Source organism: Oncorhynchus nerka, linkage group LG15 (assembly GCF_034236695.1).
Source record: "Oncorhynchus nerka isolate Pitt River linkage group LG15, Oner_Uvic_2.0, whole genome shotgun sequence".
Lineage (NCBI taxonomy): Eukaryota > Metazoa > Chordata > Actinopteri > Salmoniformes > Salmonidae > Oncorhynchus > Oncorhynchus nerka.
This window is the reverse complement of record NC_088410.1, coordinates 43,862,414-43,880,235: the sequence shown is the minus strand read 5'-3', so window position 1 is coordinate 43,880,235 and position 17,822 is coordinate 43,862,414. Positions and strand designations below refer to the sequence as shown.

At 41.6% G+C, this 17,822-nt stretch overlaps 1 protein-coding gene across 2 annotated transcripts; it reads left to right on the top strand.

Annotated features, from left to right (window-relative positions):
* The first annotated feature begins 1,612 nt into the window (after positions 1 to 1,612).
* idh3b (isocitrate dehydrogenase (NAD(+)) 3 non-catalytic subunit beta) lies at positions 1,613 to 16,878 on the top strand. Of its 2 annotated transcripts, none has more exons than XM_029682471.2 (11): positions 1,613 to 1,717; positions 7,318 to 7,497; positions 8,443 to 8,563; positions 8,666 to 8,726; positions 8,852 to 8,984; positions 10,385 to 10,518; positions 12,334 to 12,436; positions 12,519 to 12,665; positions 12,807 to 12,901; positions 13,022 to 13,082; positions 16,343 to 16,878. In XM_029682471.2, exons 1-11 carry the CDS (start codon positions 1,673 to 1,675, stop codon positions 16,418 to 16,420), a joined length of 1,158 nt encoding a protein of 385 aa, XP_029538331.2. In that variant the 5' UTR covers positions 1,613 to 1,672; the 3' UTR covers positions 16,421 to 16,878. The 2 variants fall into 2 exon arrangements, with proteins under 2 accessions (XP_029538331.2, XP_029538330.2); XM_029682470.2 differs by lacking the exon at positions 16,343 to 16,878 and adding an exon at positions 13,955 to 14,133.
* The last annotated feature ends 944 nt before the right edge of the window (positions 16,879 to 17,822 follow it).

Genomic DNA, 17,822 nt, shown 5'->3' with positions numbered 1-17,822 from the left:
ACCACAAGACTGCTAAATAGTTATTTAAATAGTTAACCAAATAGCTGCCCGGACTTTCTGCATTGACCCTTTTTTCACTAACTTTTTTGACTCATAAACTCCTGCTACTGTTTATTATCTATTTATTATCCATCTACCTCAATTATCTTGTATCCCATGTATATAGCCAAGTTATCATTACCCATTGAGTATTTATTATTTAGTGTTCTTACTTTTCTATTTTATTTCTTCAATTTTCTTTCTCTCTGCATTGTTGGGAATGGTCCGTAAGTAAGCATTTCACTGTTAATCTACAACTGTTGTTTACCAAGCATGTGACATTTTATTTTTAGATTTGATCCCTTTTGGTACCCAGCACATTCCAATGCGGATGAGGGATCTCCTAGTCTAATAATGGATAAAAGGAGTCTAACATTACTCCTTAGAAATATTGATTTCTGAACTCTTTCTAAGTTAAAATGTTAGTGTTGTTGTTTTAAAAATGAATATGAACTTATTTTCTTTGCATTATTCAAGGTCTGATAACACTGCATCTTTTTTTGTTATTTTGACCAGTTGTCATTTTCTGCAAATAAATGCTCTAAATGTCAATCTTTTTATTTTGAATTTGGGAGAAATGTTGTGAGTAGTTTATAGAATAAAACAAACATGTTAATTTTACCCAAACACATACCTATAAATAGTAAAACCAAAGAAACGGATAATGTTGCAGGGGTCTCTTAATTTTTTTCCAGAGCTGTATATATATATATATTTTTGAATATTTTAATTCCGATTTTTCAGGGGGTGCTGCAGCCCCCTCAGCACCCGTACTTCCCGTGGCTATGGTTTAAATGGTTGACATGCTGAACAATCCTAACAGTGGAGTGTTTCAGTATGATATAGATCAAGTTTAATTGGGTAGGGGGGTTGGGGAGGGTGTTGTAGAAGTTATTTGGGATTTTTTGTTTTTACATTTTCATGGTAGTATAGAATTGGGCAGATCATGATTGATCTTACATTCCAGCACAGTAGGTGGTGGCATGCACTTTTCACGTTTGTTTGCAGACCACCATCATATCATAGAAGAAGAAGTTAAAGATTTAGTGCAGAAATGTCCTGTGCGAGAGAGGCAGGTTTCAGGGCTAGAGTAGTGCAGAAGTTGTCATATGCTGAGGCAGCGAAGAAAGTAGAGGAAGATGGGTCAAGGGGGAAGGGTTGTGAGAGGAGTGGTGTGAGTAGTAGATCTGTACCAGTACAAAGGGATAGGCCAACAAGTGATACGTTTCAGTAAGATTGGATTTTTAGCATTTATAGCAATGCTTATCAACTTTACTGCAGGGACGGAACGTAAGTCACAAAAAATGGAGGTTGTGGTGGCAGCTGCAGAGAGGTATTTGGGTGTGCGAGACTTGACATCAGAGGAGTTACAGGGTGTGTTAAGTGGTGGTGTCCCATCCTTTCAGGTGGTTGGCATGAGGTAGGACTAAATAGATTTAATTAGTGGAGTAAGTTTTTTGTGAGTGTAGCGTTAGATGGTAGGGTATTTGTTTATTTATTTTTTCAACAAACATGTACGGAAATTGTACTCCAGTGTAGTAGGTGGCGGTAATACAACATTTATTGGATGCCAACTGCGCTTTAACCTCGAAGAAGAATTCATTTCCTCCACATTCTTTCTGGTTTGTGGATCATGATGGCTGCCGCCTTGAGAGGAAGCGTTGTAACATTGGCCAAGGTGAGTCGGTAGATGATGTTTACAGTCATCAAATTGTGGACAAAGTGTTTCGTGTGACGTAAATCTTTTCGTATGTGTTATTGAGGACTACCATTGTTTTGTTAGGGGAATTTATATTAAGCAGTTTATAACGTTAGTCACCAATGGTAATGCGACAGGATAATGTCCATAGCTGGCTAGCTCCTAGTACGATACCGCTACTCGGTTACCTACCTACCTAGCTAACTAAGATACGCAGCCAGGTTGAAATTGGATGGTTGTCGCATTCACATGCCATTGAATGTTGTCACTAACGTTAATCAGCAATCTAACAACGTATCAATGAACAACCTGCTAACAGATTGATGTCTCATGGTTATCAGCTTCAGTTATGCAGGGTATACACTAGTAACGTTACACGATTTGAACAACTTGAACGTGCTCACATTTCCCAGTCCCAAACCGTTCATTCCATCCATCTTCAAACCCAGAACGTGGGTGCTCACGTTACGCTAAGATAATAACCTAGTCAAGTTAAACCCCCGCTCCCCTCCCCCCGCGTTTTCTTAGTTGTCAGAGGAAAAAAATGCCGATACGCAAACAGTGAGCTGCTTTTATTAGTGTGGAGAAACATAAAGAGAGTCAGAGGCTCAGAATATGGACTTCATTTCATAATATTAATTCATATATTTTTGGTGGAGTTAGTTTTGCATGCTCCATGTGGGTGGAGGTTTCACTTAAGGACCAATGAATAGTTTAAAATTAGTTAACGCCGCTCATCCGTGACACCATGTCAAATGAACTGGCCCAGCCGCGTTCTCCACAGCTCCACTAATCTGTCTTCCAATCATCTCTGTCCACACGGTGGGTGTTGTCGCTATTCTCTTCGCTATCATTGTTTTGGTCTTAAATGCTAAGTGCTCATTGGCTATTGGCAGCGGTCCTTGCCCAATCGCGTCGTAGCACTGCTCATTCTACAAGATACATGACCAACACTTCTGACATGTCAGAAAATTATCTGGACATCCAACAGGGGTCTGGAAAATGGAACAGCCATCAATCGGTGCGTTCTTAGCCAAGTCAAACTAAGCGAGTCCCGACATACTGATCCTAGCCCAAGTTCATAGGATTTCACCTCGATCGTGAAAATGAGTCTGGGACTGCATAAACGTTGCAAAATCGTGTAGTGTATGTCTGGCATATTAGGTTAGTAGGTTAAACCCAGGGGTGAAAGTCAGTACAGTTATGGTCCAGTACTGAGTAGCCTACTGGCAAATAAGTATTGGGGGTAATGCAGTACTGGTAAAACATGAGCCTATCACAATTAAAACGGATTCCAAGAACTGTAGGCTATTAAGCTATTTTTCATTACGCATGTCAGTCGCATGAAAAATGTGCTAAACGTGACCACACCCTGAGTAGGTGTATAGCAGTAGGGTACTCCTGTTACTCCCATGTAATTAGCCTAACTTTGGCAGCATTTTTGTTGTTTTTGTTGTTTTTTTGTCATTTTTTGGTCATCTTCAATTAACCTTCTCAGTAGCCTCACATGTCTTTATTTATTTATTAACTTTACTGTCACAACAACAAATTATTTGCATAATACTTATTCTGCCACTAATTTCTTACCCGACCTGCTAACACAGACAGTAAAGCTATCACATTATACTTGTGTAAACTGATGTTAGCTGGCTGGCTAGCGAGATAAATTAATCTAATTTGCTACTCTTAGATATGCCGCGTAACTATATTTCAACGATTTTACTGAGTTACAGTTCATATATGAAAATCAGTCAATTTAAACAAATTAATTAGATGCAAATCTATGGATTTCACATGACTGGGAATACAGATATGCATCTGTTGGTCACAGACAGCTTAAAACCTCCTAAAGATCTAAACCTTTTTTTCAATTTTTCGCATAAAATGACATACCCATATCTAACTGCCTGATAAAAGATAATACATTTTAAAAAACGTATGTTCTCTTTTTTTTTCCCATCATCTTTGAGAAAGGCCATAATCTAATATTGCATTTTAGGCACAATTTAGATTTTGGCCACTAGATGGCAGCACTGTCGATCCAGTGAAGGATTGCAATACTGCACACTATTTTGTATCAAGTCTTCCCAAATGTGTCGAATTGGTCAATTTATACATTTTTCAAGTACATAACTATAGAGAACATTTATTTTGTATTACCATATCATTTTTGTAAGTTTACATACTCCCAGGAATGTCATACATGATGGATCATTAGCTTATACGCTAACTTTCACACATCTAGATAGCCGGGCGGGGTGGGTGTGGAGCCAGAGACTGCAGGGGTTCAAACTGTAGAACCCAGTTCCTATATTTGAATATAAAAATGTATTTTATCAAACAAAACTGTGCTTCATTTTATCTCTGGGACCCTCAGGATGACAAATCAGAAAAATATTACTGAATGTAAGTACATTATTTACCTTCAGATGTGTACGTATCAAACCAGTTGCCGTGATAAAGTTGTTGTTGTGCGCACTCCTCAAACAATAGCATGGTCTTTTTTCACTGTAATAGCTACTGTATATTGGACAGTGCAGTTAGATTAACAAGAATTTAAGCTTTCTTCCCATATAAGACATGTCTATGTCCTGGAAAGTTTGCTGTTACTTACAAGGTCACATTAGCGTACGTTAGCAACCAGTCAGTATTTGGTGTGACCACCATTTTCCTCATGCAGCACGAAACACATCTCCTTCGCATAGTTGTTCAGACTGTTGATTGTGGCCTGTGGAATGTCGTCTGACTCTTCGTCAATGGCTGCCCGAAGATGCTGGATATTGGCGAGAACTGGAACATGCTGTCATGCACGTTGATCCAGAACATCCCAAACATGCTCAATGGCTGACATGTCTGGTGAGTATGCAGGCCATGGAAGAACGGGGACATTTTCACCTTTCAGGAATTGTGTACAGATCCTTGCAACTTGTGGCTGTGCATTATCATGCTGAAACATAAGGTCATGACGGCAGATGAATGGCACAACAATGGGCCTCAGGATCTTGTCACGGTGTCTCTGTTTATTCAAATTGCCATTGATTTAAAATAAAATTGTGTTTGTTGTCTAACTTATGCCTGCCCATACCATAACCCCGCCTCCACCATGGGGCACCCTGTTCACAATGTTGACTTCAGTAAACCTCTCGTCCACACGACCCCATACACATGGCCAGCGGTTGTGAGGCTGGTTGGACGTCCTGCCAAATTCTCTGAAACGACGTTGAAGGCGTCTTTATGGTAGAGGAATGAACATTACATTCTCTGGCAACAGCTCTGGTGGATATTGCTGCAGTCAGCATGCCAATTGCATGCTTCCTTAACTTGCGGCATTGTGTTGTCATGACAACTGCACATTTTAGTGGCCTTTTTATTGTCCCCAGCACAAGGTGCACCTGTTGAATGATGATGCTGTTTAATCAGCTTCTTGATGTGCCACACCTGTCAAGGGGATGGATTATCTTGACAAAGGAGAAATTATCACTAACAGGGATGTAACCAAATTTGTGCACACAATTTGAGAGAAATTTGTGTGTGTCTTTTAGCTCAGCTCATGAAACCACTGCATTACATGTTTTATATTTTTGTTTGATTGATTCTTGTTGGCTTGCCTATACAGTGCATTCGAAAAGTATTCTGGACCTATGACTTTTTCCACATTTTGTTACGTTACAGCCTTATTCTAAAATGGATTTAAAAAAAGTAAAAAGTAAATACAAATGAACTACCTTATTTACAAGTATTCAGACCCTAAAATACATTTTCAAAAAATCTAAACCTGTTTTTGCTTTGTCATTATGGGGTATTGTGTGTATATATTGAGGGGAAAAAAACATTTCTAATAATACTGTAATGTACCAAAATATGGAAAAGGTCAAGGGGTCTGAATACTTTCCAAATGCTGTATGTCCTTTCAACTTGCCGGCGACCAGCTGGGGAGACAACCCTGCCAAATGTCCCAAAGTAGCCTATTGCCATATCTACACCTACTTGGTGGAATCTCCAGTTTTGCATACATTTCAGAAGAATATTATAGCTGTTATTTCGACGGATACATAACACTAGTCCTTACTGCAAGTTAAAACCTCTTATGGATCCCTTCACGCGCCAATCCCTTTAGCGGGATCGATTATACATCAAAATAAAGCTTAACTTCTTGTTAATCCAGCCGCTGTGTCAGCTTTCAAAAGGCTTTACCGCGAAAGCAGACCATGCGATTATCTGAGGACAGCGCCCTGCATACAAACACATGAAAATAATTTTTCAACCAGGCAGGTGCGACAAGTCAGAAATAACCATATAATAAATTCCTTTGAAGATCTAATTGTTTTTGCAATCCCAAATGTCTGTGACACAACGAATGGTAGTTTTTTTCCCGATAAATTCCTTCTTTATATCCCCAAAATGTCCATTTTTATTTGGCACGTTTTGATTCAGAAATACACCGGTTCCAACTCGCCCAACATGACTACAAAGTATCTAATAATTTACCTGTAAACTTGGTCCAAACATTTCAAACAACGTTCCTAATCCAACCTCCGGTATTCCTAAAATGTAAATAATCAAATTTAAGACGGAATAAACAGTTTCTAATACCAGATAAAAACAACGTGAAGCGCATTGCTGTTCACGCTCACCAAAATAGTAGGGACCTTCAGAGTGACACATGGAATGAATAGCCCTACTTCTTCATTTCTCAAAAGAAAAACATCTAACAATTTCTGAAGACTGTTGACATCTAGTGGAAGCCACAGGAACTGCAACCAGGTTCCTTATAAATAGGGCTTCCCATAGAAAACCATTTGAAAATCCTATGACCTCTTTTTACTCAGACATTATTTTAACAGTTTTAGAAACTTTAGGGTGTTTTCTATACAAATCTATTATAGTATCTACTATCTATTATATGCATATCCTAGCTTCTGGGCCTGAGTAACAGGCAGTTTACTTTGGGCATGCTTTTCACCCGGATGTCAAAATACTGCCCCCTAGCCTTAAGAAGTTTTAACTAGCAAGCGTTCCACAATACACATACTAGTTGGATACAAACAAGTGTGACTAACTTACCAGTGATGCAGTGCTTCGAACACACATGTTATAAGTAACTGGAGCCCACAGCTTTACTTCCTCACACCGTAATAGCCTGAAATCAAGAGGTTCGTCTAACCTGGTCCTTGGGCAGTTGATTAAACTTGATTTGGTGGTCTTTTTCTCCTATTGTTCAAACAAAATGGTACGCAACAGCTTTTCGACATTGTGAAAGCAGGGTTAGCTAGCTAGTTAAAGTCTGTAATTGTCTGATAATCGTGACGTACATTCCACGTGACAGTCTCTGTTCATGCCAACATTTTTACATTTAGAATGAAAGTGTGTTTAGGTATGTGGTTTGTTGATGAAGACGACACGAAAGTATGTTGAAAATGACCAACCAAGCATATCCAAAATGTTTATAGAAAGTAAAAAAATAAAAATAAGAATATAGCCACTGGCAGATAAGACACATTAGCTATAACGACAACCAGACCATCTGATTATGCTTACTTTCTACAGTGGACCTAATTAACTATCGTGTCCTGGTCTAGGGCCTTACTGGCACTGGTCCGCGGTGGCAGCAGCTGGCTGCCCGGTCCCTCAATATGACCGCCAGTCTGGGTGGGCCTGAGGCACCCCCGGCCCGCGCCGACGCCACATTCAAAGTCACCATGGTGCCCGGAGATGGAGTAGGACCTGAACTGATGACTGCCGTCAAGGAGGTGTTCAAGGTATGGTGGCTCCACTTTCTCAAGGCTGACCTGGAGTGACAATTTGACTGAGAGTGCAGATTGTTGTGGATGTGTCGTCCCTCTGTTGACATATAGCGGACTCATCTCCTTAGCACATTCTCTTCCAGGTATGCTATTACACCCCACCTCACCCCCATGCTTGTGACCCTGTCTCAGCAGTCAGTACACACATTATGTGGCCCATGTGGGAATGGAATTCACTATTGCCAGCACCATGCCCCAAGCATGCTCTGAGCTCAATCCAATACTTTCTGTGTTCATTGATAACTGAATATGCAAGACTAATTCATAATGTTTATAGTCCATTCATATCAAATAACATTGTATTTGTCACACGCGCCAAATACAACCGGTGTAGACCTTACCGTGAAATGCTTACTAACGAGCCCTTAACCAACAATGTAGTTCAAGAAATAGAGTTAAGAAAAGTAACACAATAAAATGACAATAATGAGGCTATATACAGGGGGTACCGGTACCAAGTCAATGTGCAGGGCTACAGGTTATTTGAGGTAATTTGTACATGTAGGTAGGGGTAACGTGACTATGCATAGAAAATAAACAGTGAGTAGCAGCAGTGTAAAAACAAAGGGGGTGGGGGGGTCAATGTAAGTCGTCCGGGTGGCCATTTTTGATTAATTGTTCAGCAGTCTTATGGCTTAGTGGTAGAAGCCTTTTGGACCTAGACTTGGCACTCCAGTACCACTTGCTGTGCGGTGGTAGAGGAAACAGTCTATTACTTGGGTGACTGGAGTCTTTGACAATTTTTGGGGGGCCTGCCTTCATTCGTTCACTCCTTTATTTATTTATTGATTCATTCATTGATCCATCCTCTATCTCCATTCTGTTTCTCGTCTCCTTGTCTTAGCTCTACCCTTAACCCTGCCTTTCTCTTTCCTTCCTTCCCTCCATCTCTCTCTCCAGGCGGGTGACGTCCCAGTGGAGTTTGAGGAGTTCCACCTAAGTGAGGTGCAGCACATGGACAGCGACGAGAAGCTGGAGCAGGTGTTGGCCTCCATGAAGACCAACAGGGTGGCCATGAAAGGTAACTAACTTGTCTCCTCTGTTGGGGATTTGCCTCCTTTTGTCTGCTTTTACCATATCAGTGTGTTCTGACTGACTGTTTTTCTTTTCTCCGCGTGTGTAGGAAAGATTAACACCCCCATGGAGTTCAAAGGGGAGCTGGCTGGCTTTGAGATGAAAATTAGGTAAGGCCATATTAGATCTAGCGCTAGCATGAATCCAACACAATACATTTATATTTTTATGAGATCTCTTAGTGTGTGGCTGGTTGTCCGTATTAGTGAGCCTCTCCCTCCTGTGCTCTGCTCAGGCGTAGGCTGGACCTGTTTGCAAACGTGGTACACGTGAACAGCCTGCCCGGCTACAGCACACGCCACAACAACCTGGACCTGGTCATCATCCGAGAGCAGACTGAGGGAGAGTACAGCTCTCTGGAGCACGAGGTACATCACCACACACAACTAATGGGTGTGTTGGTTTCAGCTCGACAAGGGTGTTAGGTGGGTGAAGTTTGCCCACTTATGACCATTTCTTTGGTCCTAAATGGAAATCGCCACTCACCCTGCCTGGCTAGGTAATACCAGTTGACCCAGTCCTCATTTGAAATCCAACCATGTTTAAGTTTGTTGTATGGGTAATACACACATTTTTAGATGAAATCATCTATCACAACCAGTGTTGGTGTAACGTGTTTCAAAAGTAATGCGTTACATTAATGTTACTCAAAAGTAATATTATTACTGTAACATTACTTTTCAAGTTTGAGTAATAATATTAGTTACTTTAAGTAAAGCGGGCGCTACTTTTTTCCGTTAAAACGTTAAGAAAAATGTAATAGAATTTACAATGCAGCTGTGCTGCTGGCAACCGTTTGGGTATCATGGTGTGTCCCTTTCAGATGGTTAAGCATTGCAGCTGTACTACCATTACTGTACCTCAATTCCACAAAGTTTGCTTTTACTTCTCATTCAACTTCTAAAAGTACTATTTAACTTTCTCTGCCATTTTTCCTACTGTTAACAATGATGATGTGGTGGAGAATAGATTCCAAAATAATTGTTTCGTTGACTCCCGGTATCGACTCCCATTTATGAGTATTCAGATTCTATTCCGCCAGGAATCGACTCGTAAGATTCAGTATTTTTTGGAATGGGGGACACTGATTAGTTGGTGTACTTCCGAGAACACAAACACTCGCATCTTTCATGGCGAGCTAGCGAGGGTGGAGAGAGGGGAGGTGGGCCACCAGGCAGCTAGTCAGAACTGTGCACTAGACCTATCGGCAGTCCAAAGCTGTCTCTCGCAATGAAATGCTGTACCTCACTATTTTTGGGCTCACAACTTCAGTAAAGCAGGGCCTATCATCAATGAATAGACTAGGATATTGAGATGAGCGAGATACAACACTTCGCTCTCACACAGTCACACAGTCACACAGTATCTGTGCACGGGTTTGCTTCACGCTGTTCAGTGTGGTAGCCAGGGAAACTAAACAGGGGAGAAGTTGAGCCTCGCACTCCAACACTCTTCGTTGTTGCGGAAATTGAAACCGGTTAGGGATTCATCTTAACGTTAAGGATCCCAATTTCATTTCAACATTCACACCGCTAAAAGCCCATTCATGGTAGATCCGAAAATGTGGGCCGAGGCTTCGTATTGGAGGGTTTGACGCAGTTGCAGAGCCTCCGGAGTCATGCAGAGGCCAAATCAAGCTCCAGTCCTCATCGCCGTGTGCCTGTGTACACTGGGCAGAAAATGTATCCCATTTAAGCTCTCCAACACCATGGTCAAACCATGGTCAGATGGAAGTGTGTCCTGGTCTGAACTGTGCTCTCTGTCTCAGAGCGTGCCTGGAGTGATTGAATGTCTGAAGATCATCACTAGGGAGAAGTCTCGGCGCATCGCCAAGTTTGCCTTCGACTACGCCACCAAGAAGGGTCGCAGCAAGGTCACGGCGGTCCACAAGGCCAACATCATGTGAGTCTCGCTGCCAAATAAGCAACCTCATTTTAAAGGCTTCTACACATCTATCCAACTACAGCCAACCCAACTGTTTATGTAGGGCTCGACATTAACACTTGCCCTCTTGTCCGGGACAAGTAAAAAAATATATAATTGTGGGGCAAGCAGAATATAGATTAAGTTGTTTGAATGGACAAGTAAAAACATATAACACACAATCACTACTCAAACAATTACTCTGATCAAATTTTCCTCTGGAGACGATGTTGCACACTGTTTTCCCTATCTCTGCAAAGCGCATGAGTAGAATTATTGAATTGCATTGAGGTACAAGGGTTTTTTAATCACCTGTGGTCGCGAGATGCACTTTTGAGATCAAACCCTGAGGCGGGTTGTTGATATTCCTTGCTAGTTAGTGAGTTATCTGCCCAGTTGCAGCTACTTTTTGGTCAGCAAACAGGGTTTGTTCAGTCATGTACCGTTGCTCGAGGAGAGAGACAACAGACTAATTAGATAGCCAATTAAAACCATATAGCCTAGTCTTCCTAGTTGTCTCTGTAGTAAACTAAGGCTGCATGTTGCCTTGTGGTTAGAGCTGAGAGGTTGCTGGTTCGAATACCCGAGCCAACATCTATTTAGCTATTAGCATGTATAAATGCTGTTAAAGAGAGGGGAGTCTCAGCTAGTCTCGGGAGTATACATTTTTTTTCTCGACATTCAATATTGAGGAAATACCACCATTTTACAGCGTTTGTATTGAGATGATGCGCAGGTCGGAGCGGAGCACGCCGTTTGCGGTGAAGACCTCAAGTAGCCTATTCGGCCTGCCAATGGGGTAGATCAATTACATGGCTATCTAGCAACAATATATTTACGGTTAGAAATCTAGCTAATGTGTTTTGAATTCCCACTTCCTCAGGTGGTGAATTATGTAGCATATAGCCTAGGCCAATATGCAAAACATTTTTAATAAAGATGCAGAAATCTGCTCCTTCTGAATCCTATTGTTGCACATCACCATGTTCAACATGCATTCCCTGAACATGTTAGATGAAATGGCTAACTTCTTTCTTGTCTGTCTTGGCGCTGGAAAAAGTCAGGCTAGAGCCCTGCCACTAATGGAAAGCAACTGCATTAAAAAATATAGATATTTAGGATATTTATCATTATTGACCAAAATGGGTTAATACCGTGATTACTTTTTGTCCTGATTCTCTGTATGATGATAAATGTTATTTTGTAAAGTGGTTCCTTTACATCATACAACACAATTTTCAGGCCCATTTTTGGCACATGGTGTTAGACTTTTTTGTGTGTGTGTGTGTGTGTTGTGAAGCGACTGGAGCTTTCAGACAAAAGTCTGTCCTACTTGCCTGAATGACAGGCGTAAAATAAATGTAACAATAACTTAAATGAATGTCAATCCCTGCTAAGGATGGTGGACGTAGGTGGTCCCGGATCAACAGCGGAGTCAATCACCACCTTCCGGAGACACCTGAAACCCCACCTCTTTATGGAATACCTAGGATAGGATAAAGTAATCCTTCTCACCCCCCCCCCCCCTTAAAAGACCTAGATGCACTATTGTAAAGTGGCTGTTCCACTGGATGTCATAAGGTGAAAGCACCAATTTGTAAGTCGCTCTGGATAAGAGCGTCTGCTAAATGACTTAAATGTAAATGTAACACGTGGAATCAGAAACACACAGTGTTTGTGTAGCTGTTAATTATTTATTTAAAAAAAAATCTAATGGCTTTAGGTACGTTACAGCACCATTGCACTGACATGTATATTCTACATCTGATTTAGTCTCCTTCTGTCTTTCTACAGGAAGCTTGCAGATGGCCTGTTCCTACAGTGCTGTGCCGAGGTGGCAGAGCTGTATCCCAAGATCAAATATGAGAACATCATCATAGACAACTGTTGCATGCAGGTATGCCTCGCTCTCTCTTGCGCTCTCTGTCTCTTTCTCTCTCTCTCTGTCTCTCACTCAAATATGCACCCTCTCTCTGTAGCTGGTCCAGAACCCATACCAGTTTGACGTGCTGGTGATGCCCAACCTTTATGGCAACATCATTGACAACCTGGCCGCTGGGCTGGTCGGCGGGGCAGGAGTGGTGCCAGGAGAGAGCTACAGCGCTGAGTACGCCGTGTTTGAGACCGTGAGTGTCTGTCGGCCGGAGATTCATCTTAACCAGTCAGCTGCAATCATACACTTGTTACATTAGACATTCAACCGTCAGTATAGTGCTACAATAAGCATGTGTAAAATAGCCTGAAAAAAAAATTCCTCTCCTTCTTAGGGAGCTCGGCACCCCTTTGCCCAGGCTGTAGGCAGGAACATCGCCAACCCCACGGCCATGCTGCTCAGTGCTGCCAACATGCTCCATCACCTCAAGTGAGTGGGCACTGCTTCCAATGGGACGTGTAGTGTGTGTGTGTGTAGTGTGTGTGTGTGTAGTGTGTGTGTGTGTGTCTGAGTGCGCACACAATCTCAACTGACTGTTTTGTGTTACAGCCTGGAATACCACTCCAATATGGTGTCAGATGCTGTCAGGAAGGTCATCAAACAGGGCAAGGTAAGAGTGTGTGTGTGACTATTGTATCAACATCCTGTTCAATCTCATTGGTTTGTGTGGATGCAAATGTGTATGTTTGGGAGTGAGTGTTTGTCTAAACGTATACAGTATGACTAATTCTAAAGTTCAATGGTTAAGAAGTGTTCTTGCAACATAACATATTTGTCCATGCATTTTGTGGGTCAATTAAGAAAAAGAAATTTGGCGAAAAGTGTAAAGAGAAATACTCAGATCCAAACATCAATTCATGACTCTCAAATTGCATTTAGCCATGAAATTACACCTAACAATCGATAACCCATATCCGTGTGTGTGTGTGTGAGAGAGCCTTTTGATTATGCATGTCGACGTGGGTGGTGTCGTATACACCCCTCTGTGTGTCCTGCTAAACATTGTCCTTGTTCTCAGCCGGCACAGTGAGGTGACGGAACACAGCTCTGTAACCATAGAAACTGACTGGAAACAAAGATCCTACTTACTGTGGTGTGCGTCCCAGCCCTTATTTGCACTAATAGCAGCAACACTAACCCAAACTAATACCATGGTTCTTAGGGAGGCACATGGGTCAAAACACCATTACGCTAAGCTATGGCTCTGTCATGTCAGCCATGGCACAGAAGGTGTCCTTTTGCAGAAGGAGTGTAGGGGGAATGATTTCTGTTCGACAGACCGGCCTTTGTGGTTTGAATGTGGGCAAAGTGTGCTATTTCAATTTTAGTGTTGAAGGACGGGTTATCTGAATGTGTGAAGTATGGTGTTTGTCAGTCCACTAGTGTCTGAAGTACCCTCCCCTTTTCCATCTCCTTTGCTCCTCCTCTTCCCCTGCACCGTGTGTGTGTGTGTGTGTGCGTGTGTGTGTGTGCGCGTCCCAGGTGCGGACGCGAGACCTGGGCGGTTACAGCACGACCGGGGACTTTGTGCAAGCCGTTGTGGGGAACCTCCGCCACCGACCCGCGTACTAAAGAAGTCCTGAACGCCCTGCCCTTTTCTGTCAACTGGACGGCCAACCAAATATAATCTGGATATATTGAACCCAATATTGCCACATTCCCTAAACTTTACCCCACTAACTGTTTTGCTCACTTTCCCACTAAACTAACACTTACGTCACTCTTGGCAGCTCTCTCCTCCGCTTTCTTTTCATATTCCTCTTTACGCGCTCGGTGTATCCTTTATTTAGTTTTTCTCTCTTGCTCAAATTCAAAAATTATTGGCCAAAGCAGATAATTATCGTCTTTTTTTTTTTTTTACCAAATAATCCATTTATGCTGTGGTCTTCTATTTTCTCCCAGTCTTTTCCTTGTGGAACCCTTTCTCCAACTGAGCACCCCCTGCTTGGTGCTGTTTCCTGCTTCTCTCTTTTCCTCCATGTCAGCCTGTTCTTTTGTACTGCCTCTGCTGTTGGCTGCACTCTTCTATAAGCTGTTCTAGAATCTTCTCTGTTTTGTCTGCTCTACTAACTCCCTATAGTCTACTCTCCTATTTGTCAGCTATCTCTCTTTCCCTCCACTTCAACTCTTCCTCTTCTCTCTCTGAGCTGTTTCATTGTCTCTGCTGTGGACAAGCATATGATCTTTATATTACATTGACCTCCACTAGTTCAGCTTCGCAGTCCATACCGGTCGGGGCCGTGTTATTCAGCAGTATTGGTCAAGCAGGTTTCGAGCCACGGGGACAATTCACCGACGCCAAAGCGAGTGAGAAATCTCTACCACAGCACTGTATCAATGGATATCTGGCCTGTCATTTCACAGTCCTGAGTCGTGCCAGGCATATACAGTACGTCGTTCATAACCTTTTGACTCTATGTGCAGACTTTTCTTGGTTTGAACTCAAGGCTACCGTGGTAGCATATGCGTAGACTACCGTAGCTGTAGACTTCCGGTCATTGCGCTGACGCTAGTTAGCATTGGCTCTTGAAACTACCTCTAACTGCCTTCATTCTGTACGCAGAGACAAAAATGGTATCCATGAGTTCATCTGACTCTGGGTAAGTAGAAAAACAGCTTAATTGCCAGTATCTTGCAGTATCCTTTTTAACTGGCCTTTTCAATCACAACCTTTAATTATGTTCACAGTCAAGTTAAGACTGTTTTAGTTGCTGTAAAAAAAATTTTTTTTAAACTGCACTGGTTTCCACTGAGTCATCATAAACATGGAAGTTTCTCACGAACACATATCAGCACCACTGTCTTAAAGGAGGCAGGATGTAGAGGTCATTCCTGAGAAGGGTGACATTTTTCAGAATCTTCAATCAATGTTTTGATATTGTTGCGTTAGCAGGGATGCTAACACGTTAGCCAATTTTACCGTTTGGTATCTGTAGCTAGCTTCATAGAACCTTTTAATCATCCATTGTCGCTCATCTGCATACTCTAGTCATCACTAGTGACTAAAAATAAATCTTAATAATTTGTTCACTGTGTATGCTGTAAAACGCACATAATGTGTATCGTAGAGGTCACTAATCTAGGTAGCTTTTTGCTGGAGTTGTGACCTTGGAGATCCATCGTGTTTGGCTGTTCAGTCAGGCAAAGCTCTTTCATCATTAAATTTGCAAACGAACAAGCCACTGTAACTCGAGCCTACGACCAGCCTTGCCTGAGTTCACTTTGGCTTTGGACTTTGTGCCAAAAGTCCATTAAATTATATATTGGTTATGTTGATGATCTCAGTGGTAGCATTTCTATTAGAGACTTAGACTGGCATGTGTCAGTCAGTCATTGGGACTTCAAATGTATTGGCTTATGTCATATTATCATGGTCAAATACTGAAGAATAAAAGATGGGAAAATGTTTGTGTTGGCCTGTTTTCTCAACAACAAAAAATGTAATCGAAGGTGTGATTTTAAACTCGCATGGTTTTGTTTTCCAGGCGTAGGATGAGTGGTGCAGCATCTGTTGAAAGACCAACATAGACTACGCTAGCCATAAATGTAGATTCCTGAGTCATCCATTCTTATTTAGTATGTTTGGTCATTAACTGTTTTATGAGTAAATACATGCATACGACCATGGACTTGAGTTGCTTCAACATAAGCTAATATTCCTCTACCCTATTTATGTGTGTCTGAGTTTGGTGGTGAAAAAGGCTCTCTTACACACTAGTCATGTTTTGTGTATATATTTGTGAGGACCATTGTCTTTCCGGGAATGGACCAGGGCCTAGTTTCCCAAAGGATGAGCAGCCTTAAGCAGATTTTTGGGGAAACCAGGCCTGTGTGTGTGTGTGTGTGACACTACTCTTTTATTTGTGGCAGGTGCGCACAGGAGACCTGGGGGGCTATGCCACAAGCGATGAGTTCACCAGAGCTGTCATCGCCAACCTAGCCATCTGAGCTAGCCTCTCAAACACACTTTATTTTACTGCCTTCAAACTAGTCTCTCTGCATTGACCACTCAAACAGCTGCGCAACAGATTAAATCCTGACCCATGCTCAACAACCGCTAACACCCATAGACTGAAATGCATACAAACCCCAAAATATGTCAAAATAGACACAATGAAATTGAGGACCGGTTACATAAATGAGGAGACAATATGGGGACGACACCTACAGTCTTGTGAACGGTACCAAAAATAAATGTTTTCCCATTCAACGATAGTTGTATGGAACTTGTAAGTCACATTCCACATTCTCTACCAGAGTGGTGTTCTTCAATGAATGGGTCTTGTTTAGATATTCATACAAGATACTGATATAGTACATGCATATTTTATTTATTTACTACAAGTGTTATATGCATTATTGACTTGTTCATTCATAATTAGTAATAAACATATTCCTATACCTGATACTTTGCTGTGTGGAAAATCAATGTTAACAAAGTGTGTTGTAATTTACTATATTGACTGATATTAGTGTAGACAGAAATGTAATTGTTTTTTGTTCATTTAGGTGTTGTATAAATATTGAATTGCAACAGTGTGATGCTGGGTTTGAAACCTCCAGTAAAATGTATGTAAATCTTGCCAACATTTTAAAGTAATCTTGAAGTTCCAGAAATTGATACCATTAACAGAAAAAAAGCTGATTGGGACAGTACTGTTTTCCATCTTAGAACTTTGAAGTTGTCAAGAGAAACATTGACATTCTAGTACAGGGGTACTCAACTCTTACCCTGAGTCTTCTGTTCTACCTGATAATTAATTGCACACACCTGGTGTCGGGGCTAAATCAGCCCCCGACTAGAGGTGAACAACTTTTATTTTAAATGTGGTGGAACTGGCTTCGTGGTCCAGAGTTAAGTTTGAGAGTTTTAGTCAAGCCTGGTTCACCCACCAACCATGGTCCTATTAGAGTGCAGGCTTTTGTTCTAGCACTACACCTGATTCAATGTATCAATTGAGCATCAAGTCTCAAGACCTTGATTTGTTTAATCTGGTGTGGTAGTGCTGGGCTCAGTGGGCTGGATCAAAAGGCTGCACCCACTAATAGGACCAGGGTTAGTGACCACCACTGGCCTGTTGAGAGCAAGCTGCTGTTGTAAACCTACGGAGCTGTGAGGGGAACTCATCTTTACTAGATGCTGTTCTTCCACTAACCTCATTGCAACTCCCCTCCAAGTCTAAACTAAATGGGATTGTGTGCCCAGGCAGTATATTAGCTATTAATAAGCCTGTCCAATATTCGTAGTTTAAACAGCCTAATTCTGATATTATTTTTCAGATCTGATTGGTCAATATACCAATTAGTGAAAATGATCTATATCCGAATTGGGCTGCCTGTGTAAACGCAG

Coding starts and splice junctions, on each gene's coding strand:
- idh3b (XM_029682470.2), top strand. CDS start 1,673: ATGATGGCTGCCGCCTTGAGAGGAAGCGTTGTAACATTGGCCAAG. Junction 8,727..8,851: donor GGCTTTGAGATGAAAATTAG/GTAAGGCCATAT, acceptor TGCTCTGCTCAG/GCGTAGGCTGGACCTGTTTG. Junction 13,083..13,954: donor AGGTCATCAAACAGGGCAAG/GTAAGAGTGTGT, acceptor TGCGCGTCCCAG/GTGCGGACGCGAGACCTGGG.